The following is a 22,048-nucleotide window of genomic DNA, read 5'->3' as shown; positions in this document are numbered from 1 at the left end:
TAATCTCAGATCCAGCTTGAGCCCGTCTGGAGCTTATCTTTCACCAAGTGATTTGCCTCAGACAGCTCTATATAATATATTCAGAAAAAAACCCCACAGTCTTCAGTATTTAATCAAAGTTTAATGATGGATGCTGGGTTGTCGCAGTGTGTTTTTTGAAGTCTTTGTGTGGTCGATGTTGCCATGAGTAGCCATTTCCTCCTTTTTGGAAGATTTCTTCCCCTGCTCAGCTTCCACTGTTTGCCACAGCAACAAGTAAACACTAATTATCAGCAGCAAAATTAAAGTTGCCATTTAGCCTAGCAGGTGTGGACTAAATTAGTGAAACATTATGATGGCTACTGCACAAATGTGTAATTAAATTAAGCATTCTTAGGCAACTAACTTCAAATTATTAAGTTACTTGTTCAATGCAGCATGGCTGTCTCATTGGCTACCTCAGCTGTAACTGCAACTAGGTTAAGGCTACAAAAATAGCTGTAATAGTAGTTTTTCTGCTGAACTTCAAGTCCTGGACTAGAAATCTATTCTCATGTTCCCTGGGTGGTGGTGTTAAAAGGGGGAAATGCTTACTTTCAATGCTTGACTTTCAGATCAAATAGAAGCCTGCTAACTTTCTGGTTTTATAGTTAAGGGAAATTTCAATACTAATGTAGCTTATTCACTATTTTCCTGCTTTTTAAAATCCTTGACTCCCCTCTCCTGAATAAATGCAAATGTTTTTTCCCCACCTTCTAATGTTCACTTTTTTCTTCCTTCCCTATCTGCAGTCAATGGAAATAATAGATTTTTTTTTTTCCTTACCATAGATAAAGATCAGTTCTCCTAAACAGGTTGAATGTATATTCTGATAACTTAGTTATTGAATTTGGAAAATAACTTGACAGTAATAATCACCTTGGTAATGTTGCCATGACAGACAAGGCTGCTGTGCAGCACTTGGTATGTACTACAATCCATGGACTGCTGAATTGCTTCTCATTGGACTTTATTATTTACCTTTCCACAACAAACAAAAAGAATTAGGCTTGGTCTTCTCACTTAACCCTGACACCTGACTTGTATAATTCTTGTTACATTTCCTGTGCTTAATTCTGAATGGCTGTCACTGAAAGGATGGGATGGATGTGTGTAGCCGCACATGAGGATTGCTTTTAATTTCCATTTAGCAGTTTGTCAGCAACATTTTAGGTATAGAATAAAGACAAAGTGAAGAGAATCAAGTAGGCTCTCTGCTGTAGTATACAGCGAGTGGAAGACCAGCCCTCAGCTATTGCTTTAGAGTTGCTGATGAGAGTTTCCTGACTGGCACTTGCTCATGAATCAAACAGCTGAATCAGCAATAAACTCCAGAAGCAAATTCAGTTTGGAGAAATGCAACTCAGCTGAAAGGCTGACTCAGTGTGGCTGCTGCACTGTCACCTCAGGACCATTGCCTGGTCACGATGAATGTTGGCTCAGGCAGCCTGATCAAGAGGTTCAGCAGCCTTTGAAAGCTACACCCAGCTGGAGGGGCAAGAGTTTCAGGTAGCTTGACTCCAGCTTAGATGGGTCTGGCTCAGGTTTAAGCCTACATTGACTTTCCTGTGTCACACAAAGGAAGTAGAACCTCTATCTTCTAATCCCATTTAAAAAAAGAGAAGAACACCTGTAGGCCAGGTGTTCTTTCAAAAGGGAAAAAAAAGCATGTAAAGCTTTTGTTTTAAAGGCTTGTCATATTTTGTAGTACTAAAGCTGAGGAGTCTTGATTAATGAGAAAAGTATGCATTTCAGATTAAGGTGACATTTTAACTGCATGTACAAACAAGGCTTTAATTTCTACCTGGGTTTTAAGGTGGTGAACGGGACAGTTTGTTACCTTGTCTTTTAAGACTTCGAAGTGACTTAGAATAGACAGTCTTTTTTCCTAGAAAGTGTTGGGAAAGCAAGCAGGAAAGCTTATTGTCAGCTCCCAGGGATGTCAACAGTTGATAAAGCTGATTCAGAAGTGATTTAAGAAACTACAGCTGAATGAAGCTGTTTAAAAATAGTTTAACATTTCAAGCATTAATTCCAGTTAGATTGCTTAATAGATCTCACAGCTTTAGAACTTAGCAAAAGCATTATTTTAAACTGAGTTTTTAATTTCTCCTGCTCTTCAGATGAAATTCCTTTTTCTGATCTATTGCTTGTTATATAGGCTGTTTGGAGTTGCCAGCTGTGCACATCACCTTAACCTATAACCAGCTGTTTTACAGTGAGGTATCTTTTCTGCCAAGAGCAATCACAGCCTGTGGCTGTGCATTAACTGAAAAGTGTGAAATTGGTTAATCAAGGAATAATCAAGTGCTATTTTTAATATTAAACTCTACAGTACAAACAAAACGCTTGTCAAATTTCTAAGCAGATCATTCTTCTGTACCTGGCCTGGCTCAGAGTGCTGTAGTAAGAGGAACAACACCAGCCTAATAATATCTTTCCTTCTTAATGGCTGTTTTGATGGAGTACAATTGCTTCTTGATGATTCTGGCCTACACTCTTTTGAAATAAAAGCTAACACACAGTAAAATGGAAAATTTATTAGTGCAAGTTGGTACCCCAGTTTTTTCCAGCAAGTATATGATAGCATTCCATGCTTAATACATTATAAACAAACCTGTTCTAAGTTAAGAAAAGTTGTACTTGTCTTGAAGTAACAATGTGTTACATATTGTCATCATCTGATTCATCTTCCTCTTTCAAAGATTCCTATTAAAAAAAAAATAGTTTAACAGTTGTTTTTCAATTCTGTCTATAAGCAAAACACACCACTTGTGCAAGGCTGCTAAATTACACTGGTTTTGTAAGTAAGAACAAACCCTGGATTACACTGTAAACTTCACTGTTCCCCCTTCAGAAGAACACCAGCTAATGCTGATGTGTGGTGTAACTATACATTTTCTAGTCATCAAAACAGTAGCAGCTTAACTTTCAGTTAGTTCCTTCCGCTCTAGACTTATCAAGTGAAGCACTGAAACACCAAAGTCAGACCTTACCTTGGCATATTTTTCTGCTTCCTCCCTGATGTCTTTGGGAACAATTTCATGTTTTCCATTGGTTACTGCCAATAAAAAGAGTACATCTTAAGTAGAATTCACACAGGGACCTTAACATACAGAGTGAAGAAGCAATGTTTTACTTTGGTTACACAAAGTTATAAATTTTCTAGTGCTTATAAAAATTACAGAAATGCATTACTTTCTCCAACCCAGCTGAGTTCCAGCTCAAAAGCTTTATCCTTTACTTCATCGTGAACTATGTAGATTCTGGAAAGAACAGACAAAAGTACAGATTAGAACAGATTGATCAAAGGCTAAATATACTTCCTTTCACAGATTTCTTCTGTTGAAATACTCTTATGGTTAATAGAAGCTCTCCCCATGCTTCCTCCCCTGCCCACACACAACCATCAGAGAATTTTCCAGGCTTAATTGCTAGTATGACAATGCACTAAATGGTTACAGCTAAGATGCAGGTTGAGATGTTCAAGTTATCCTAATCAGAACAAACATTAAGATTTAAATACTGCAGAGCTACTGCATGCTGCTGCCAGATTAGTTACAATACAGTTAGGAGTGTCCTATACTTCCCCTGTAAATCTTATTTCAGTTTACACTTAAGACTAAACTCCAATACCACAGTATCTTGTGTCTAGAAGCCTGTACATAGAACTCCATACAGACTGCGATGCTTATGGCAAACACGATACTCATCAGGATTAAAACTACAAGTGGTATTATAGCATATGCAGTACTGTCCAGACTAGTAAAATCACTCAGTCTATGGGATAAAAATGTCACACAATAACAGCAGTACTGATTTGACTGCATCATAGTATTCAGTCCTCAGTGGCAGAACATGTAAACAAACCATAACAACTCTGAGCTGAGACACACACTCAAAACAATAGTAGAAATTGGCATAACCTGTGGCTTCACTTGTTGAGAAGGCTGCATTCCTTAGTTTATTTCAGAAAGTATTAATAAATCAAAAGGTGAAAAATACCAGCTGTTTCTAGCCAACATAGAAAGCTTGGAGATCCAACACAGAAAGCTTGGAGACAGTGGAGGCAGGAAGGATACCTTCAGCACCACACCGAGTACTTCCAATTAAAGTTTTATAAAAGTATTGTGAAACAAATATAAAGAACAAAGTTAACTTTGGTGTCCAGGGAAATATCACTACATGCTTATGTTCTTCTGACACCCTTTTGCCACTCTTAGACTGGACTTACTGATCATGGCTTAAGATGGTCTTTAGGCTTTTCTTATGTGTTCAGCTGGTTACAAGCCTTTTGCAAAGTGTACCATGACAAGCTCTTGAAAAAAATGTTCTACTTGACTCTGGGCAGTTAAAAATGATTAAAGTCTTTGCTGTCTTGCTAAATGCTACTAAGGAGCTGAACTTGAACTGATAAACAGAACTGTATCTAGAACTGCTGTTATGCCTGAGCTGAAGCAGAATTAAACAGAAGTATTTTCATTATTTGAAAATCTGTGCCTTATTTGTACCATTTTAGAACTGCTTTGAGGTCCTTGCTAGATTTTAAGAACAGAGATCTTACAAATTCTTTCCTCTAGCTGCTGCCATGACAGCTGCAGACACAATCCCTGAGATTGGTTCACGGGCTGCAACACCAATGATAGAAATGTATTTATTACTTCTTTATAACCTTCTAAACAATAGCCATAAAATACTAGAGATTAATAATCTGCAGCTGCAAAATGGTAAACTGTTCCCAAAGCATTAAAAGGAAGTGTTGTAGATACTTGAAAGAATACTAGTATTTGATACTAATTCACAAGGTGTTTTCAAGATCGTTTACTACTGGCCAATTGATACTCAGCAGAAAGTCTTCTCTCTTCTCAATATCTTTTTTTTCCCCCTCAGTAGTATGTGCCTTATGAAATGGTACCTTTTTTCCTGTAAATTCACTATCCTCACATAGAGTTTGTGAGCTAGTATTAGTGACTACAGGCAATTACATCACTGATGTCTTATCCTAAATCACATTGGTCAACAGCAAATGTTTCAAATTTTTCCACGTGGCATCAAGCTTTATCATTTAAATTAGATCAGCTATACCCTACACACATCTTTAAACAAGGAGTTAATACTTTGCTCCTTTCCTAAGCACTTGAGTCTTGTTTTAGGCAAACAGGAAGGCTGGGTCAAAGACCTCACCTTCATTTCTGGACTGCTACTTAATGTCTGAAGCACCAGTTCACTGTTCAATCTGTGTAACAAAGTGTACAGCTCTCTCTTCAGAATCAGGACACCAAGGAGCTTCCCCCATCTGCCACCTGGTTTATATATTTTAAAACCAGTGACTATATTCAGACAGTTTAATCCACTGGTGCTACAAGTTGCACCTATAGAAAGTAGCAGATGAGATCAAAAGATGTATTTTTCATATCCTTCAGCATTTTTCAGTACTAAGTAGCATACCCCATCTCACAAGAAGGGAAAAAAAATGGCAGAATATACTAGAGTCAGGATGAGCACTCATCTAGTAGAAATGAAACCTGGTACCCAAGTTAAAAGGAATAGCTTCGGTTTGAAGCCACAGCAAGCTCACCAGTACGGATTTTTGTTGAGTTGGAAAAACAGGTTGGAGACTTACATTTTTGCAACCTCTTTAACAACATCACGGCAGGTCATTTCCTTCATCTGTACACAAAAAATACACAGCTTAAGAGAATATACTGTTTCCCACAAAGCCAGAACATAAGTGCCTACACAGATGTGTAATGAGCTTTCTGTTCAGCACTGATAAAAGTGGCAAGTGAAAGATTCTATGAAAAAACTGTTCTGTGGAAACTTCCCCAGTCTAAACCTTAACATCGTAAAACCTTGACTTGTTATTAGATGCTTTCTGATCAACTGACATAAAATAACCACATGTACAATATGGGGGAGGCACCATATTTTCATGTATAATATATCCTTTCTAGGTAGTATAGTAATACTTTGGTTCTTACCAACATTTTATGCAAGCAATATTGTCTTTTAAGTAATGCCCTAAGAGGATAATCTTGTTCTAGTGTTAACAACCAACTGCATGCCTGAGCAAGGTAACAGCATCTCATTTTATATTTTCTCAGTTAAATCAGTCTTCTGACAGTTTCACAGGAAATCAAAACAAAATCTCATGCCAGTTTCCAGGACATAATAAACTTATGTTCTGTAGGTCAAATCTCTTGCCAGTCAGCTCTTCTGGACTACAAAGTAGTAATATATATATATGAAACAAGATTTGCCTAATTTCCTTTCTCAAGGTTTCATTTGCACCAACCAGACAGACAGCAGCCTTTGATACTGCACTCGCAATCTGCGCCCATCATTATTCATTGGAATCAACAGGACATCTGTCACAAAATACAGTGCAGTACACTTCCCCTAGCATAAAATGATTTTCAAGTTCAAAATAAATTTTCCTTTCTTTCCCGATTATTTACACTGAGCTCAGAATCTAACCCATTAATTGTATATGATCATCTCTGTCCGATGCTCAGTAAGTTTTCAAAACCATAGTACAGAAGCTACTTTTGAGACACTCATGAAGGAATTAAGATGACAGAGACCCATTGCCTCAGCCCTTGATTTGTGACACTCCATCCATAACACACATAGCACTAGCTGCTGTGTACAAATAGAACTTGGTGTCACCCAAACATTTAAATTACTCTGTGTATTTACACTTACAAAGTTAGTAGTGAAATAGGAAAACCCAGAAGTCTGCTACTATCACATGTATTTACAAGAAGGAAAACTGAAGTCAGTTTATTTTGTGCCGTTACCCTTTTCTCATCCCAGGTATGTTAATTCTGCAAACAGTAAGAGTAAACACTGTAGCAGTTTATCACAGGAGTTAATTACAATTATGTCCATATATCAAAAACTTGTACATAGTGTCAGAGCTCCATGAGAAGCACTGCAGAAGAGATCAAGAGAGTCAAGTACTCTCTACAAGACTACAAGAAATTTTTGCCAGAGGGTGGTGAGAGCCTGGCCCAGGTTGCCAGAGAGGTGGTGGATGAACCATCCCTGGAGACATCCCAGGCCAGGCTGGAGGGGCTCTGAGCAACCTGAGCTGGTGCAGATGTCCCTGCTCATGGCAGGGGGGGCACTGGGGGAGCTTTGAAGGTCCTTCCAACCCAAACCGTTCTATGATTCTGTGATTCTAAGTTTTCCCACAGCTGAAGACACCAAACATTCACGTAAGATGTGAAAGATGTGATCAGTGCAGCGTTTCCTGCTTATACCCTCAGCTCCATACAAGAGTTTTGCACCCTGTGTCCCCTCCCAGATACAGAATCTGCTCTGCAGTACCTGTGAGGTGGGTTTAAAGTTCTGACCACCTGCTTGCCTCTTACTTTTTCCACCTGTAGCCGTGTCTTCCACAGGAAGAAGTCTTAGCTGACAGTAGGTGGTATCAGCCCACAACAGCTTTTGTACTTTGGTGGTCTTCCCACTTCAGTTTTTACAAATTCATCTCATCAAAATTAAGTCTGACCTGGAAACCTGCCCAGTCTACAGTTAACAAAAAGCATCAGCATGCAAGACTGGACTTGCTTCACATTGCTGTGACAAGATCGTACGCATTACTGAAGACATTCTGCAAACAAGCCACTAAGTAAATAAATGCAGTTAGGCCATACGACAAACCGCTGTTCCTATACACTAAAGTTTACAGGCTCTACTGTAAAGTTCTAGCAGTAAACACTTATTAGCTGTACGAAAATCAGGGAATATACCAGAAGTTATTTTAAATCCCAGCACTGCACAGACAATGAAATTTTGGGGGTAGACAATATATTACCCAACATATCATTATCTTTATGCCAGTTTGCACACATGGAAATTGAAATTATGATTTCTCAGACACCAAGATTCCTGTATCAGTATCAAGATCATATGATCTTGCAGGCTTCCTACTTCTGATTTGGTATTCAAGCAGCTGACCAGATTCCAGAAGTAAGTTTATGAACACTTTAATTTTTCCTGTGATTTTTCAGTTACGATGCTACAGCACCATAAACAGACTATTCTTAAAAGCACGGCAGCCATATGAAGTCTGAACCTTTCCAAGAGCAGCTGCGATGTACTTCTGCAGACCAAAACCATAAATAAGATGCAAGCAGAGTATCAAGTAACAATTACATGAGACAGACCAGGTCTAGGGGTGTCCTATATTGTCTCCAATTCCAAGAGCATCAGCTATCAAGATGTAAGGGCAGAAGTCTTTCAGGATTCTAACATGGTTCTAGGTCAACTCAAGGCACACCAGTACATCCCAGTACTCTTCTCTCCAGAATGGTTTTACACAGCCAACTGTTTGCAGGCTCCTTCAGAAGGCTACAAAACAACTTCTTGGCATGTGCTCACAGAACTTTACTGTAAAACTCACGTTACACTATTGTGCAAGCAGGAAATGCTGAGCAGAAACAGCTCTTTTTGGTAACAACAGTGGTACACCATACAGTTGTACTCTGCCTGGTGTTCACAACACTAAAGTCCTTTTCAGACAAGTGAAGATGCTTTGAAAGGTGTATTACAGTCAGCAACAAGCTAATGAACGCATCTTTTGAAAAAAGGCCGTACCTCAACACTAGCCAGCTGGGAAACACCATCTTACCTGGCAAGGACTTTATTTTTCTCCATTACATTTACAGAGTCATAATATTCCAGCAGTCATTCAGTATCCTGCAGTTCCACTCACTGTCCTTAATAAGACCAGCTTTTTTTCAACTTTTTAAACAAAAGGATCATCTAAAACCTTTGGGAAAAAAAAAAAATATCTACCACCCTGTACAATGCTGCCCTAAGGTTTTCATTCACAACTAAGAACTTAGTTACACTTTAATATTCACTCAAATTACTTTGCTCACTGGCACACATGGGACTGTATGTTTATGCTTCCTGTTTTAACCATGTGCACTCCCTGTTAACTACCCTTTGCCCGGGGACAAGACTTGAGAAATACTGCTGTGGTAGAAGCTAAAACATCTCCTAGAATGTACAAGAAAAGATTCTGTCTGCTCCTCTTGGATTTTATACATCTTAGGCATCCAAAAATGTAACATAATAAGTTAAGAATATTTTTCTTGAAACAGCACAACAAAACTAACATCATACCTGAAGTTTTTCTATCTCCGTTTTTGCAGCTTGCCTGGCTTTGCCAATGGCACACCCCCAATAACCCTAAAAAAAATAAACAAAAAATAGGCAAATTTAATTAAATATTAAGCCCTCTGCAATTCTGTCACTTAGCATATGCCAACCCCCAAACTGCTCACACAGGAGAGGCTAACACACAGTAAACCTTGGTATTGTTCTCTCTACGGCACGTTCCCAAATTGTTGAATGGATTCCAATTACTAGATTAAGTACTACCACTGTTGAGAGAACGGAGGAGTGCTCAGTAGTTCCTGGACAGAAACATATCTGCTCAATTTTTTTTTTGGTATTACAGTAAATGGAAGAGCAAACTAGAATTAGAGAAGTCCAACAAGACAGAAAAAACACCAAACCCACCTACCATGAAAATATATTGAAGCATAAGCACATAAAAAAATAATCATTTCTATTTCCCTCACAGCTGTGGTATTGGATAAATTGAAAGAAAAATTCAAAAAAATCAGAACAGCATGAGCATGTTATCGTCCTGTGTGTAATACACAGCTGAAGAGGCAGCACTAACAACAATTAACAAAAGTATCTATTTTGGTTTGACTTGCTGTTGGCAGCCAGTGTCAGAGCAGCAGCCCTCACATCTAGAAGTATTTTCTGAGTGGGGTATCACTACAGCACTTACTCTTTTTGGGCAGTACATGGGCCTTCTCATTGGATATAGCTAGGTGGAATGAACTCCCAAATTTGTTAGACAAGCTTTAAAACTAGTTTCATGGAGACTGAGATACACAACGTGCATTTAACAAGGACACACAAACAAGCAAAACCCAGCTCTGTGCATTTTTAAGCAGCAATGCACTAGAGATCTTCCCAGGCAAAAAGAGAAAAAATTAACAGCTCTTTTGGAACAGCACTTAGTATTTTCCTAAGTGGGAACTTTTAAAAGGGGAACTTATGTCAAGATGGAAATATTTTTGACACACTCACGTATGAAACTCCTGATGGATCAATCATATACAGTTGTGCACCGTCATCCTCATCATAGGACCCCAACATGAAACTGGAGGGGAAAAGTGAAATTAGAAACACTTCTACCAACCCACACAGAATTACAGAGACTACACCAACTTGGGTTTCCTACATTCTTGGAGCAAAACTCCTATTACCTTGCTACATTCTACCAAGCTATTTGTCTGAAGAGTTCAGTGTTACCATGACAGCCCAGCACCCAGAGGCTGCCAGAATCATTTTACTTATCTGTAACTAGAGAGCAGATCTCAGTTACTTAGTCCCTTTGTACTAGAACCGCATAGTAGTCGTAACCTACTCTTTAGCTACCAGAGCAAGCAGGATGATTGCAGAGGAAAGTTCTGGTTTCGTCACTGTCACCAAGTTAATAGCATCAACTCTTCAAAACTTTAAAATTCAGGGACAAACTGGTAATCTTGCCATAATATGCAAATGTGAATTCTTCACCTAAGGTTTTACACACACACACACACAATGAGAAACGGGAAGGGAACCTGTTTACAAGATGAATTGTAGGTTACTTATTCGAAGTTTAAAAAGAGCTCTCAGACAACCTAAGTAGTTCCAGCAATTGTGAAACAAAAGACAGTTACAAAGAGTGTATGTTTCCAAGAGTTACCTGCAACCAAAAGGCCTGACAGCACTGTACAGCGTGTATGCATGCACATACATCGCCACTCTGTCCGCCAGGTGCTAAAAGCAAAAAGAAATTGAAAACTTTATTTACAGAATTAAGTAAACCTCACGTAATAAAATTCAGTTCCCCATGTCAAGACTAAGAAAGCCAGAAAACCTGAGTGAACTGCACCAATTTCTTACCTTCAGTGGAATATCGTAGCCATAGTTAGATCTAAAGTTAGAAGCCTCTTCTCTAGCTACATCTGCCAAAGAGCGAGCATCTGCCAGAAGTCCTGCTACTGCCTGAAATGAGAATTACCATCAGCTAGGCCAAACATACCTTGCAATAACTTAATAAAATAAATGGACAAAAGTTGAATTGCGTGACTTAACTGAGATCTTTACTGAATTCCATGTACTACGAGTGAATTCAATCAAACTATCCATCTGCTAGCAAGCTCAAAACATGTCAATATGATTCTGTAGCAACAGAGTATAGAATTTTTCTCTAGGAAAAGTCAATAAACAAACTTGTCTTTGTGCTAAATAGTGTCTTATGATTTGCCACAACTACTCTAACCTAAACAATACTTCATATAAGATAGATTCAACAGATAACTTCAGGCATTTCTGTCCCACAATAACCACAACTTGACATCATTGTGACATGACTTTTATGGATTAGCCGGTAATTATAAGACCAGTCTTTAAAGAATTCAGCTGACTCCCACACTGCTGAGAAGAGAATCTTCTATACAGCATCTTCTCTCCTTAGCACACATTATTTGTCAGTTGCATTAAAAAATTACCACTTTAAAACCTGTGTTTAGATTTGCACTCAAGTTTGAAGTGGAATGCTTTCCAGCATTCCAAAAACTTTAAAACAGCCTCAAAATATGTATATCTTCTATTTTGAATTTGAATTTTACTTATATATGTGTGTGTGCACTCAAGAATATATTACAGAAAACAATCAAAAAACCCACAGGTGTTTCTGACTCTGTACACAGAAACATAAAGATTATTTTCTTCATCTACTTATTGATTCTCTGATTTACAGATTTCTGCTTTTGAGGGGGGTCCCTTTCAGTTTATGAAAAAACAAAATTAAATAGCACCTTACCATTCCAACATGTCGATCGACATTAAAGAGACGTTTATTGGAACCCTCTTCGTAAAGCTTGGACAGAACTAGTTTTTCTACTCCAAAGACAACACCGTCTTTGCATCTTATCCCAATTGCTGTACTGAAAGGCAAGATAAATGTAAGTTTCTCACACAGAAACAGAATTATAGTGTAAAATACGTAACAGAGAAGTAACAAAATGCAAGAAACAATGACAGTAGCTCCCCATAAGTACATTTGTCACAGCTCCACTTTAGCACTGAGGACAATAAGGGTCTGGAAAAAGCCAAAGCTCACTTAACCTACAAACATTTTCTTAAAGGAGGATGGGGCTGCCAAAAGTCCCTACCCAAAGAGATACGAACACACTACGTGCAGCAGTGACATTGTTTGGAACGCTGGCACAGCCGCTGCTGCATCACTGGGCTGAACGATACCAGTACAAAAACTATAGCCTGTATAAGCTCTCCTTTTGGTAAATTCACTGTTGATCTGGGAGATGTGACAACTCATTCTCTAAGCCTCCAAAAGTGCATCATCGGGCAGAAATTACCAGCCATGGCATGAGGCTCTACACAAGATACTTTCACTGATACTGCAGCTGCGATCAGACACGTGGGTGATCCAGTCCACAGCTGGCTATCCAATTGTCTCACTGCTGCTAGAGTGCAGTTGGGATTTTTAATTTACAGAATTCCTTTGTGTATAATCAAGGGAAGACAGACACTCGCAGAGAAGCTGAAGTAGCTTCAGCAGGACATGGATGTCCTGTTTCCCAAGGAATGTAATGAAGTTACTATGAATTTATGAGGCCCTGAGCACGTCAGACTTTCAGTGCCTCAGTTCACATCCATAAAATGGGCTTTTAGGTGCTGCTACGACAGCTCTACTACCATAACAGCCAAGCACCTCACACATATTAATGAGACCCACAATCAGATTTTGCCCCAAAGCGTAAGACTTTTCTTGCGCTCAACACACATGAACAAGTTTACTGCCTTCCTTTGCATTCTCCACATGTTTCTAGCAAACAAAAGTGATTCCTAGAAAGCATGAAAAGCAGTTTCAAGCAAGCAAAAGTAATTACACTACTTTTGCACTTAATTTGGACCTAGGACACAGTTGCTCAGAACTATAAGAACAATTTTATCTGCAATGCCATCACGCTTGTCTAGTCCAATTACGCTGCTTTAAACAAGACCAACTAACAGACAGAGATGCAAATATTTGTATCTTACCTACTATTCTCCACAGCTTTCATAGCATATTCAACTTGAAATACTCTGCCATCTGGAGAAAACGTGGAAGCTGACAAGTCGTACTGAAAAAGAAAATACACTACTCAGGAAAAAAAGGAACACATTATATCCCAGTATTTTCAGAAGTTTATTTATTTATAAGTGCATGACTAGCACCCACATGACATGGATGGCTATGAAGTACTTTACACAAGGTGCGTGAACAGTAGCAAACATGCGCTAACAACTCTGAGAAGTCATCGCATCAGGACTGGATACACCCACACTTCAAACCTTGTCAATCCAGATGTTGCACAGGTCTGGAAGCACTATGCATTACGCAATACTTAAAACCTATGGGAACTGTCTGTGTGCCTTTGAAATTTGTATTATCATTTTTGAAAAAAAAAAAAAAAAAAAAAAAATCACAGAATCACAGAATGTCCTGAGTTGGAAGGGATCCACACGGATCATCGAGTCCAACTCCTGTCCCTGCACAGGACAACCCCACAGTTCACACCATGTGTCTGAGGACGTTGTCCAGTCTCTTCTTGAACACTGTCAGGCTTGGGGCCGTGACACCTCCTTGGGGAGCCTGTTCCAGTGTCCAGCACCCTCTGGGTGAAGAACCTTTTCCTAATGTCCAACCTAAACCTCCCCTGGCACATCTTCCTGCCATCCCCTCAGGTTCTGTCGTTGATCACTAAAGAGAAGAGTTCAGCACCTGCCCCCCTCTTCCCCTTGTGATGAAGTTGTAACCACGATGAGGTCTCCTCTCAGTCTCCTCCAGGCTGAATAAACCAAGTGACTTCAGCCGCTCCTCAAACGGCTTCCTCTCCAAACCCTTCACCAGCTTTGTAGCCTCTTCTGGACAATCTCCAATAGCTTTATATCTTTTTTACCCTGTGGCGCCCAGAACTGCACACAGTGCTCCAGGTGAGGCTGCCCCAGTGCAGAGCAGAGCGGGACAATCCCTTCCCTGCGCGGCTGGCTGTGCTGTGCCGGATGCACTCAGGACACGGGTCCCTCTTGGCTGCCAGGGACACTGCTGGCTCATGTTCAACCTTCCGACGGAGCACCACCCGAGCACAGAGCTGTGGGTCGGGACAAAGGCAAGAGAGCGCAGGAGCTCCCTCAACTCCTGCCGAAGGTCCCTGGCGCTGGAAGGCGGCGGCTCAGCAGCCGCCCTGGCAGGTGGCAGGCCCTGGGTGACAACCGGCCCCAGGAGCCACCAAAGCGGCTGGGCCTGACCCCGCCAACCCGGGGAGCCCCGGGCGAGAGCTGCACCGCAACCCCAGCGCAGAACGGAGCGGCCCCTCCGCGGCCCCACACCGCCCGGGGCCGCCCCCAAGCCCCGCACCGCCCGAGCCGGGAGAGACCCGATCCCCGCGCCGGGCCCCCCGCAGCGGCTCCGCCCCCGCCTCCGGTTCCCTCGGCCTAACGGGCCGCAGTGACTCAGCAGCGGCCCCGGCCCGGGCCGCTCTGCGCGGAGGAGGCCGAGCCCACAGGCCGCCCGCGCCCCGCCAGCCCCGCGGCCGCGCTCCCCGCGGGGGCGAGCGCAAGGGAACGGGGGGATGGCTGCTGGCCCCGGGCCGATCCAACCCCCCCGCTCGCCGCCAGCACACGGCGCACCCTCAGGCCGGCGCTGTGCCGGGCGCGCCGCCGCGGGCCCGCCGGGCCGCACTCACCCCGGTACCGATGGAGCTCATGGCGGCGCCCTCAGCACAGCCGGACGGAGCCCCCGCCGCCCCGGCCTCGCTCACGCTCCCGACCGCGCAGCAACACGCGCTCCAATTGGCCCTCGCACCGGCCAACCACCGCCAGCCGAGAGCCGGGCGCGACGCCCAGCGCTTCTCTGGGCGGGCGGGGCGGGGCGGGGCCACTCGGCGGGGCGCTGACGTCAGCGCGTAATGTGGTGAAGGACACGTACCGAAAAAAACTAAGCAGGCGCCCGGCTAGCTCAGTCGGTAGAGCATGGGACTCTTAATCCCAGGGTCGTGGGTTCGAGCCCCACGTTGGGCGTGTGAATTTTGTGCTCCCCGTGTGTTTTGGCGGGTTCTGGGCGGGAATGCGCCGCCTTAGCGCCGTGCGACTGCGGCACTTAGGGCAGCGCCTGAAGGGGTCGCTCCTTGCGCTGCCGCAGCCGGGGGAACTTTGACAGTGGCTGTAATAAATGCAATAAAAGCTTTTATAAATGATATGGATACAAGAGTGAAAACGTACATGGACAAAACAGGAGGAGCTGCGGCCGTTCTCCTGGGCAGAGGGGTGTCGCGTTGACATGTGGGTTGACAACAGAGCCACGCGCTCATCAGCAGCATAAAATTTAACAAGACCAAGTCCTGGATTCTCCACCTGGGACAGGGGAATCCTGGTTATGCATAGAAACTGGGGGCCAGGAGGAGAGCAGCCGAACAGAAAGAGACGTAGGGTTCTGGGTTGATGAAATTTGAAGATGAGTCACCAGCGCGTCCTGGCAGCCCAAAGGGCCAAGCGTGCCCTGGGGCACACCAAGCACGGCATCGCCAGCTGGACGAGGGAGGAGATTGTCCCGCTGCACACTGCGCTGCAAAATGTGCGTATAGCTTGTGCACATGGATCAGCTTATACTGCACAGGCATGGGACATTGCCCACGATCAAACCCCTTTTCTATTAAGTACTTGTAAAATATGTGCACATATATAGCGGAAGAATGGCAAGGAGATTAAATGTAAACACGCTCAAGTGACTTGCAGCTGGGCTGTAGAAAAAGCACTAACATCGCACTAATAGTTTTACTGAATTTGTGTGCTTAACAAGTTGAACCTCTGTGTTAGATAACATAGGCCTGTGAGAAACTCTAAGGCACCTTACCATTATGCCTCAGATTCCTGCTTTGTTGCAAGAAAGCAGAAGGCTGCGCCTGCTTGAAGCCTTGGAAATACACGTGAACACAGCAGGCCAAGTGATCTTCTACCAAGGCAGAAATCTGCAGCGCCGGTGTCTTTGCTTCTGTTACCTGTGCCCAGGAGATTACATGCTGTTTCAGAGATCCCCTGGTAGTACGGTAACTAAAATAATTTTGCTCTTTGCAATTCCGTTCATGGCGTCTGCCTGATTCTTGTGATGGTCCTACATTGCCTCACACAAAAGGGGGTTCCAGGGCTGTCTTCTGTGAGAAGCTGCACCCTGTGCCAGTGTTCCCCGAGAAAGTGATGCACAGACACTCACGGATGCAGCATTTGTTCAAACACAACTTTTATTGGCAACTCTACACAAAGTAAAGCTCCCAGAAGGAATGGGCCCTCTCAAAGTCAGGGGTGCGGTCGCTGTCCGGGCGGTAACAGAGTCCCTGTCACAAGCCTCCTCGCGATGGCCTCTTCAGCTGCATCGGGTCCCTCTCCCCAGCGTGTGCTTTTGCTGGGGAGGAAAGGTGCGGCACCAGTTCCCGCTGCCGACTGATCAGCGTGTTCCCCGTGTCCAGCGTGCTGGGTTCTGTGGCACCAGCTCCCCGGGGACTGTCTGGGGTGGGCACAGTGTCCCCCAGGCCCCAGAGGACACACAGAGGCACACGGAGCGGTGCCTCTCGCTTGGTCCCTGCCCCGCCAGAGCTCCCAGCAAGAGTATCTGGGCCAACGAGAAATCGCCACCGTGGCCGTGAGAGTGAGAGGGGAAAGCAGGGTGAAAATGCTCTTTGTCATCACCGGCTGCTGCGCTGGGGAGACCATCGAGAGGGGAACGCTGCCATTCCTGGCAGAGGGCTGCTGCAGAGGGTGTTCCCTTCCCTTTCCGTGCCCTGCATTCTCCCCTCTTTTTGCTTCCTGGAAGACACCGTCGCCTGCCAGCAGCTGTGACCTCCGCAAACACAGCTCTGTGCAGGGAGACCTCTTTCAGCGTCCGTGGAGCAAGAGTCCACGAATCCGACGCCGCATCTCCTCAAACTCAAGCCGTGCCTTCTCATGGGCGTTAGGATTCTGCGCCAGGTGCTGGAAGATGTTGAGCGGTTCAGCCGTTCGCAGATCCAGGGGCAAGATGATCTCCTCAGGCACGTTCTCATTGGCGATGAAGAAGTGGTTCAGGCATCTCTTCTTCAGGCAGCTCTGCAGGTACCCCATGATGTCCTCCAGCCGCTCCAACAAAATACCCTCGCGCCAGTGTGACAGGGGCTTGGTGGTCAGCAGGTGCATCACAGCTGTCTTCAAGGCATAGGCGGAAAAGTCTCTGCCCGCCAGGTTGCGGTCGCAGAGCTGCAGGCATCTGAGGTGGAAGCTGTCGGGCTGTGCCTGGCTGGCGATATGCCGGAAGAACTTCATCTCTGCCACAGCGTAGGTCTCTGGCCACAAGGTCCTTGAGGTGTAGGCAGCCTCTATGTACTGGCCACTCAGGAAGATGTCAGAGTCGCCTTCCCGCACCCCGAACACCAACTCGATTAAGAACCTTTTCTCCCAGCCTCGCAGGACCCGGAATTTGCAGGAGCGCTCGGAGGGCAGTGGCATTAGGCGGTACGCGGCTGACTCAGGCAGATCCTTCCAGAAACCTCTCACCATCTTCTGGAACCACTCAGCAGTTTTCTGCACATCCAGGTAGGAGCCAGTGCAGAGGTCCCGTAGGATGCTGGGGCCCTCATTCCTCCTCTGCTCCTCCTTGGGGTCGTGGAGGAAGCAACGTGTCTCTCGCGCCGGCTGCTCCGTCTCACAGGTACACACCAACTCCACACGGACGCGGAAGTTCCTCCCGGGCCACATGGAGCATGGCTCCAGGTGGAAGATGTGTCCACGGGGGGGCTTCAGGGGCACAAGCAGGCAGTAGGGGATGTCTTCTTCATGGGGACTCCAACCTTCGAAGGCGCTGCCCACCTCAATGGCTTTTTCCAGCACTGGGTACCAAGTATCGAAGAAGACCTTGTTGAAGAGAACGATGAATTTTCCCACCAGTTTCTTCACAGCCTTGCAAGGTCTGTCCCGGTTCTGAACTCGCCTCTCTATGGCATCCTCCAAATACCTTCCTGGGTCATTTGCATCATCATTCCCTTCTTCGTCTTCCTCCTCCTCCACGTCCCTGTCGGAGCTCTCCTCTTGTGTCTCTGCCTCACGGCTCCGTTTCCTGAGCCACCAGCAGAGCCCGAAAAGCAGGACCAGGACTCCAGCAACGGCCCAGCACTGCCAGTGCTGCAAGGCAGAGAGGAGCAGGGATGCCCAGGCAAAGCCGCTCTGCTCCTGCTTTGTCTGCTCCTGGCTCATCTCCTCTACCTCCTGCCACAGCCGAGTCATCTCCCGGCTCAGCATCTCCGCACGCTGCTCCATGCGCTCGCGCGTCTCCTCATCCGGCTCATAGCCGACCGACTGCACGTTCAGGGTAAGAATTTGCCAAACCCCGAAGAAAATCTCCATGATAGCCATGGCCTGCAGGAGAAGGGAGAGAAGGGGCTCAGTGGGGCTGGGTGGGAGGAAGGGGGCTGGCGGGGCAGGGGCGCGGGGCTGGGGGCCGCAGGGAGCAGGGGCAGGTAGGAGCGGGGCCGAGGCAGCTGGGAGGCAGCAAGGGCTGCCCCAGCCCCGGCGGCGGCGGCGGCTCCGTGCCCTGGCCAAGGTGCTCCCGCGAGCGGCCGGGCCCTCCATGCAGGGTGAGAACCCACCCCCGGGGGCCGCGTTTCTGCCCCGGCCCCCGTCCAGCCCGGCCTCCCCCAGCCTGCGCACTCACCGCTGGCCCAGGCCGAACTGGGGCAGCGCTGCCGCTGGTGCCCCTCGTATACCGCCCCGCGGGGACTCGTCCCTTCTGATGTCACAGGCGCCAGAGCGCGTCACAGGCACGCCCGCCGGCCAGCCCTGCCCGTGCGCCCCACTCACAGCTGCCCCGGCGTCCCGGTGAAGGCTGGGCCAGAGTTCATGCTCTTCACGGGCCCTTGCGTGGCGCTTCGCGTTGGGTTTGTTGTCCTCTGCCTGCCCATGGCAATCTCATAATCATAGAACATCCTGGGATTGGAAGGTGCGCGCAGGGACCATCTAGGCCAACCTCTGACTCTGCACCGGGCAGGCTTCAAGATAAATCACACGGTCGTAGAATCATCTCAGTTGGTAAAGAGCTTTTAGATCATCGAGTCTACGAGAGGCTGGAGAGCAGCCGAACAGAAAGAGATGTGGGGGTTTGGGTTGGTGGGAACCTGAAGATGAGTCACCAGCGCGTCCTGGCAGCCCAAAGGGCCAAGCGTGCCCTGGGGCACACCAAGCACGGCATCGCCAGCCGGGCGAGGGAGGAGATTGTCCCGCTGCACACTGCGCTGGTGCGGCCCCACCTGGAGCACTGTGCGCGGTTCTGGGCGCCACAGGAGAAGAAGGACGTCAAACTCTGAGTGTGTCCAGAGGAGGGCGACCAGGATGGTGCAAGGCCTTGAGGGCAAGACTTCTTTCTGGGGAGTGGCTGAGGTCACTTGGCTTGTTCAGCCTGGAGAAGAGAAGGCTGAGGGCTGACCTCATTGCAGTCTACAGCTTCCTTGTGGCAGCTGCACATCCCCTGAGGGGATCCGGAGCCTTCAGTAGGACGCTTGGTGGCTCTTCAGCACCTGCTGTGCCCCTTTGTGCCCCACTGTGCCTGTGTCCACGTACACACCTCGGATGGTGCTGACAGTCACGTCCTCCCCACACCTGGGGGCAGGGTGACTTCACCTCCCCCTGGCTGAGGGGGCAGGAGGGGTGGGACCCTCGGTCAGTTGACAGGGTCCTCAACAAAAGCACGTTCCCGGAGAAGCTGAGAAGCTTCTGGACCATGTTGTAATGCCCCCAGCCAGATCTGACCAGGCTATAAAATGGGGTCCCTGTCAAAGCCCCGCTTGGAGTGGCCTTCTCGAAGCAGCGGCTCTGTGAACTGGAGGCCTCCCCTTAGACTGGGACGCTGTCCAAGGAGACTTCCCACGACTGAGAGCGCCTCACCTCCTCACCTGGATGAGCGGTTGTTTTCCTCTGCTGGATATACCCTTGAGCGAGTCCTTGCCTAAACCAGGCAAGTGAATATTTCTTCTGGGTGCCCTTGAGCGAGAGGCGTCTAGTTTGGTTTCTGGTGAGTGTATGCATGCACACCGTGGATTTTCATGATTCCTTGTAGTCACACGGCAATAATCTCCTCAGCGGATATCCGAGCCTGTCTTTTATGTAGTCAAAGTGCTAAGTAATTTGTATAAACCCAGGTTCCAGTATAAGTTGGGGAACGGCCTGTTGGAGAGCAGCGCAGGGGAAAGGGACCTGGGGGTCCTGGGGACAGCAGGGTGACCATGAGCCAGCAGTGGGCCCTTGTGGCCAGGAAGGCCAATGGGACCTGGGGTGTATTAGAAGGGGGGTGGTCAGTAGGTCAGAGAGGTTCTCCTGCCCCTCTACTCTGCCCTGGTGAGACCGCATCTGGAATATCGTGTCCAGTTCTGGGCCCCTCGGCTCCAGAAGGACAGGGAACTGCTGGAGAGAGTCCAGCGCAGCCACAAAGATGCTGAAGGAAGTGGAGCATCTCCCGTGTGAGGAAAGGCTGAGGGAGCTGGGGCTCTTGAGCTTGGAGGAGAGGAGACTGAGGGGTGAGCTCATTCATGGTGATCAGTATGGAAAGGGTGAGCGTCAGGAGGATGGAGCCAGGCTCTTCTCGGTGACAAGCAACGACAGGACAAGAGGCAATGGGTACAAACTGGAACACAGGAGGTTCCACTTAAATATGCGAAGAAACTTCTTCACAGTGAGGGTGCCAGAGCCTGGAACAGGCTGCCCAGGGAGGTTGCGGAGTCTCCTTGAGACATTCACAACCCGCCTGGACACCTTCCTGCGTAACCTCATCTGGGTGTTCCTGCTCCAGCACGGGGATTGGACTAGATGACCTTTCGAGGTCCCTGCCAATCCCTTAATTTCTGTGATTCTGTGATTCGGTTTCTGGTCTGTTTATTGGCTACACATTCCAACTGGAACAAAGTCTGCTTAGGAACTTATTGCCTGCATAAAATTGACATTTGGAGTGCCTCCATGACACTGCCTCAGGGGTGTGGGGGACTCCGGTGGGTCCGTGGATTCCCTGACAGAGGGTATGGGAACAGAGATCAGCCTTGAAGATATTAAGGTTTACCCGTGAGAAAGATCCGAGTAAAGGAGTATCCGAAGATATTAAGGTGTACCCGTGAGAAAGAAGGGATGTACCCGTGAGAGAGAAGGGGGTAAAAGAGTAACATTGATGACAGCAAAATTAGCCAACGAGATGTTACTACTGCAACTTGTAACCAACAGTAAAAAGACACATGAATTGGGAAAACTGTATAAGAGTGCACTTGTGGCAATAAATGGTATCTACTTGCGCCTCAGAAGAACGTGGCCTAGGGCGTTTGTCCGTCTCAACCGCAACACAGGGGAAATTCAGATGGGACATTGCAAAGAAGTTCTTCCCTGGGTGAGTGGTTGGCCGCTGGAACTGGCTCCCCAAGGAAAGGACACGGCACCAAGGCTGTCCGAGTCCAAGGAGTGTCTGGAGGACAATCTTAGTTACATGGTTTAATGTTAGGTAGTCCTGCAAGGACCTGGGGGTTGGACCCGGTGATCCTTATGTGTCCCTTCCAACTCGAGATATTCTGTGATTCCATGATAATAACCGGAGAGCCGTGCAAGGCCAGGATGTTTCCTGGTAACGCAAGGTGCAGGGTGGCAGGACAGTTCCTGAAAAGGCAGGTCTGCCGGCAGACCAGGGAAGAGTGAATGAATTCTTTACCTTGCCCTGCCCGGGCATGTAGCTCTTGCTTTACGTACTAAGCTGCCTTAGCTCAACGCACAAGTTTTCCCACTTTTACCCTTCAGATTCTCTCCACCGTGCCACTGGAGGAAAGGGCTTGAGCAGCTGCGTGATGCCAAGCTGCCTGCTGGGATGAACCCGCAACACCTGGGAAGCCAAAGC

The 22,048-nt window shown here is 46.4% G+C and overlaps 2 protein-coding genes and 1 non-coding gene across 3 annotated transcripts; 1 reads left to right on the top strand and 2 right to left on the bottom strand.

The window, feature by feature from the left end:
• Window positions 1-2,538: 2,538 nt before the first annotated feature.
• On the bottom strand, window positions 2,539-15,004 carry PSMA3 (proteasome 20S subunit alpha 3). Its single transcript, XM_065635451.1, has 11 exons — window positions 14,853-15,004; window positions 13,165-13,247; window positions 11,924-12,047; window positions 11,002-11,103; window positions 10,802-10,875; window positions 10,141-10,213; window positions 9,157-9,222; window positions 5,642-5,688; window positions 3,217-3,284; window positions 3,015-3,079; window positions 2,539-2,727 (listed from the first exon to the last, which is right to left on the bottom strand). The coding sequence occupies exons 1-11, from the start codon at window positions 14,871-14,873 to the stop codon at window positions 2,683-2,685; spliced, it is 768 nt and encodes a 255-aa protein (XP_065491523.1). The 5' UTR covers window positions 14,874-15,004; the 3' UTR covers window positions 2,539-2,682.
• A 109-nt stretch (window positions 15,005-15,113) lies between these two features.
• Window positions 15,114-15,186, top strand: TRNAK-CUU (transfer RNA lysine (anticodon CUU)). Its single transcript has one exon. It is a non-coding gene; the product is annotated as a tRNA-Lys (tRNA).
• A 1,848-nt stretch (window positions 15,187-17,034) lies between these two features.
• Window positions 17,035-18,543, bottom strand: LOC135989084 (inositol 1,4,5-trisphosphate receptor-interacting protein-like 1). Its single transcript, XM_065635639.1, has one exon. The coding sequence runs from the start codon at window positions 18,541-18,543 to the stop codon at window positions 17,035-17,037; it is 1,509 nt and encodes a 502-aa protein (XP_065491711.1).
• Window positions 18,544-22,048: the final 3,505 nt, after the last annotated feature.

Source organism: Caloenas nicobarica, chromosome 5 (assembly GCF_036013445.1).
Source record: "Caloenas nicobarica isolate bCalNic1 chromosome 5, bCalNic1.hap1, whole genome shotgun sequence".
Lineage (NCBI taxonomy): Eukaryota > Metazoa > Chordata > Aves > Columbiformes > Columbidae > Caloenas > Caloenas nicobarica.
This window is presented reverse-complemented; position numbering and strand designations above follow the sequence as displayed.